This window comes from Centruroides sculpturatus, unplaced genomic scaffold (genome assembly GCF_000671375.1).
Source record: "Centruroides sculpturatus isolate CEXI.00-Female unplaced genomic scaffold, Cexi_2.0 scaffold265, whole genome shotgun sequence".
In the NCBI taxonomy this organism is placed as follows: Eukaryota; Metazoa; Arthropoda; class Arachnida; order Scorpiones; family Buthidae; genus Centruroides; species Centruroides sculpturatus.
In genome coordinates this window covers 519,574-523,180 of record NW_019384449.1, presented here as the reverse complement: position 1 = coordinate 523,180, position 3,607 = coordinate 519,574, and the positions used below count along the sequence as shown (strand labels likewise).

Below are 3,607 nucleotides of genomic sequence, written 5' to 3'. Positions count from 1 at the left end.
TTTTTACGAAACATTTTAACATATTGTACGAAGGAAAAGGTACGTAAAATTAGAATATCATAACATCTTTGTGTTTTAAATATTTATTTTTATAGGAAATATATAAATTTATACAGTATATATACAAGTATACATATAAATTATAATGTCGTAAATTAGGCTTATGTAATTTTTTGTTAGCACTCATATTAAAGCCGCATCTGCCGTGATAGAAGAAAGAAGCAAAAATTAATTGTGCCCTTCAAAGTGGATTTAATAGTTTCATATTTTATGAGAAAGGAAATTTTATTTCCGTTCACCCTTCCCAATGCTGGTCAGTTCTCCCTACTGTGAGTTTACCTTAAGACTCTCCAAGCTGACATATCAAAAGATTTAATGTCTTGTTAAGAAGTATTTGTAAATAATTTTTACAAAGAAAAGTCTGAAAATGAAACATTCATTTTAATAGTTATGTAATTGACTTAAATGTTTATAATTGTATTTCTTTCAGGAAATAGAGGAATTTATACTAAATTTATTGCTTTGTTTCACAGAGCCAAAACAAATGCTAGTAACTTCATTAATTAAATTTTAAAACCTTACTAGAAAAATATTTATTACAATAATAAAACGGTATTTGTGTTGTGCACTTTTTAATATTCCACGTATCCTCATTATCATCATCATCTTTGCAAGAATTTATTTAATAAGAGATAAGCATAAACATTTAAAAGACATTGTAGATACTAAAAGTTACAACTCAAGCAAATGTATAATTCTATTTCTTAAATTTGGTGTAGTGAATACGACATGGAAAACAATACATTGGATTTTCTGGAAAGTAATTCAACATCTAATGCTACATCCATTTATTATATCAACAAAGATCTTAAAATGACTCAGAATATGATTGCGATAGTTTCCCTAATAATTATAATGATTGCTATGGGTGCAGAAATCACTCGGAATCAGGTATTATTATTTATTTCACTTTATTTCTTGTTTAATTAGCAGTAAATATTACATTTTTTACGTTAATAGATTTATAAAGAAATCCGAAAACCCGTTGGTCCAGCTATTGGACTCTTTTGCCAATTTGTTATAATGCCATTGATTGGATTTATTTATAACGTTATATTTCAATTCGAATCGAGTCTAGCGACTGGTTTGCTTATTATATCATGTTGCCCCGGAGGTGCTGTTTCTAACGTCTTTACATATTATTTGGATGGCGATGTTTCCCTGAGGTATGTAAGAATTGTTTACTATATTTAGCTACAGAGAATATTATCCATAAAATTAATATTTACCATGTCATAGTGTGACTATGACTACAATATCTATCGTAGCATCCCTAGGCTTGATGCCTTTGAACCTTTGGATATATGCAAGTAATACAGAAGCTAAGAACTTAAAAATACCTTATAAAAATATTGCATTATCACTATTAATGATTGTTCCTCCCTTGATTTTGGGTATGATAATAAAATGGAAAGCTCCTAAAGTATCTTCTTATATAACTAAGGTATAAAACATGATTTCCTAAATGGTTAAGGCGTTAATTTTAATCATTTATATTATATTATGAAACTATTTTTGTTTTCATTAATACTGGGGAAGTGCAACAAGTATGATAATGATTATAATTTTCGTGATAATGGAGATTTTTTCTCTCAACACATGTTTAGTATAGTATCGTGGAACGTTATTATAACCTCTTTATTATCTCCCATAACTGGAATTATAACTGGATATGTCATAGCTTTCGTCAGTAGAAACTCCAAAGCAGCCTGCACTGCAATAGCTATTGAGAGCGGGATTCAGAATTTTACTGTTGCATTCGGCATTATTGTTTTATCCTTTGATACCTCCGTATGTATGTCTTTGATTTATATTGTAGATTGTAAGATTCTGATTTTTTGTTATTAAAAGGGACTTACACTTAGAAACAAACATCAATTATGCTGTTTCCATTCTTTTATGGGCTATTTCAAGGAGTATTCTGTTGTCTTCTCTCCCTAATTTTCTGTTTTATAAAGGGTAATTTGAACAAAATTCGAATGCAAGATAATGACGTCGACGATTCACAAAATACAGGTGATTATCATTATTTAAATTATTTATTTATTTTCGTATATTTTATATTTTTGTTGGTGTTGATTTTAAGTATTTTTTGTGATCGTGGATATCATTACTAACTAAAATTCAAATTATCTCTACACGTCACATAATCGGAATATAATTGGAAACTATTATAGTATTCAATGTTATTCTTAATCCTCGTATGTTGTATCAGTGTTGTTTAAAGATGGAGGGGAGTAATGTATCATATCTCGAAAGAGGATGAAGTTAATAAACATTTTACTCATTATTAGCATTTATAATTTTTAAAAATTTATCTATATTTATCTCTATTTGTATTATCTATAGCCTAATTAAGGCTTTTGCAATTTTATTACAATTAATAGTATAAAATTTGTAAAATAAAATCTAATAATAGATAGCGCCATACAAACTTTTATTAATTAGCATTAACAATATAAAAGTTAGTTTTTAAATAAAATTTCATAACAGCCGAGGAAGTTACACAACTCGTTTCTGGATTTTTTAATTTGTATGACTGGCTGATTAATTTCAATACATCGTAGCTTTGAATATGCATGGTGCTTGTAGGTTGTCTACAGCTACACAGCATCACTAAATCAAGTTTATACATCAATCTAAACTCGATTTAGTATTTATTATGTATTTTCTGAAACAAAATATAATAAATCAATCCCATAATATTTGTATACATATGTATATATTCAAGAAATGGATTAATTGCGATCTGTAGTGAATAAAATTGTTGTCAATTATATTGCTGACTATTATGTAATGAGCTTCAAATTATTCATTAAAGATATGTTTTATAATGTAGTGAAGTCAATAGTTAGAGATAAATATTGAATAATAAAGCTGAAATCATAAGTAACAATGCAAATTGCAGGTTTTCGTAATATTAACATTATATTCCTCAAGCTATCCACACATTTACTAAAATGTTTTCATCTTTAGATGACCTCTTGCGCGTTTATCGAAAGATTTCTTTGAGCCACATGTCTCAGGCGGTGTCAGTCCTGACTCGGGCGGGTGCTGTTTGACCTTTCACACTTTGAATTTATGCTCTTGTAGAATTTCTCAAACCCATAAATTGTCTTACATGAAATTCCTTTTCAACTTCCATCGTTTACTTTTCACACAAGACTCGCCAAAAATCCTCCAAGAAAAACCAAAATGACAGTCTTCAACGGACTTATCAGCCGCCCGCGGCGATCACATTTATAATTTTCAATAAAACTCTATCAATATAATATAAATTTATACTGAAAGAAATTTCGTGTGATCTGGAAAATTCCTGATTACAGAGAAATTATTTTAGATATCTTCTATAAACTTCGTTGCCTAATAAAAATTTCAAAATTACTATTCATAAAGTTGGTTTTCATTGAATCTTTAACAGCTGAAAGATCAGTTTTATTCTCGTCTGAAGATTCGACACAACCGAAAGTCGACATAAAATAAAAGAATCATTCTATGGTAAGTTTTCCGACATATTACTTTTAAAATAATTTATTTTATATGTAAT

General features: G+C 28.4%; 1 protein-coding gene across 1 annotated transcript in view; it reads left to right on the top strand.

Moving 5' to 3' along the window:
• The first annotated feature begins 789 nt into the window (after positions 1–789).
• The window catches only part of LOC111620509 (solute carrier family 10 member 6-like), a 4,807-nt gene continuing 1,989 nt past the window's right edge, over positions 790–3,607 (top strand). Inside the window, 5 exon segments of the mRNA XM_023362436.1 lie at positions 790–951; positions 1,021–1,226; positions 1,300–1,565; positions 1,637–2,076; positions 3,482–3,558. Coding sequence (XP_023218204.1) covers positions 790–951; positions 1,021–1,226; positions 1,300–1,565; positions 1,637–1,908 — 906 coding nt within the window. The 3' untranslated portion in view covers positions 1,909–2,076; positions 3,482–3,558.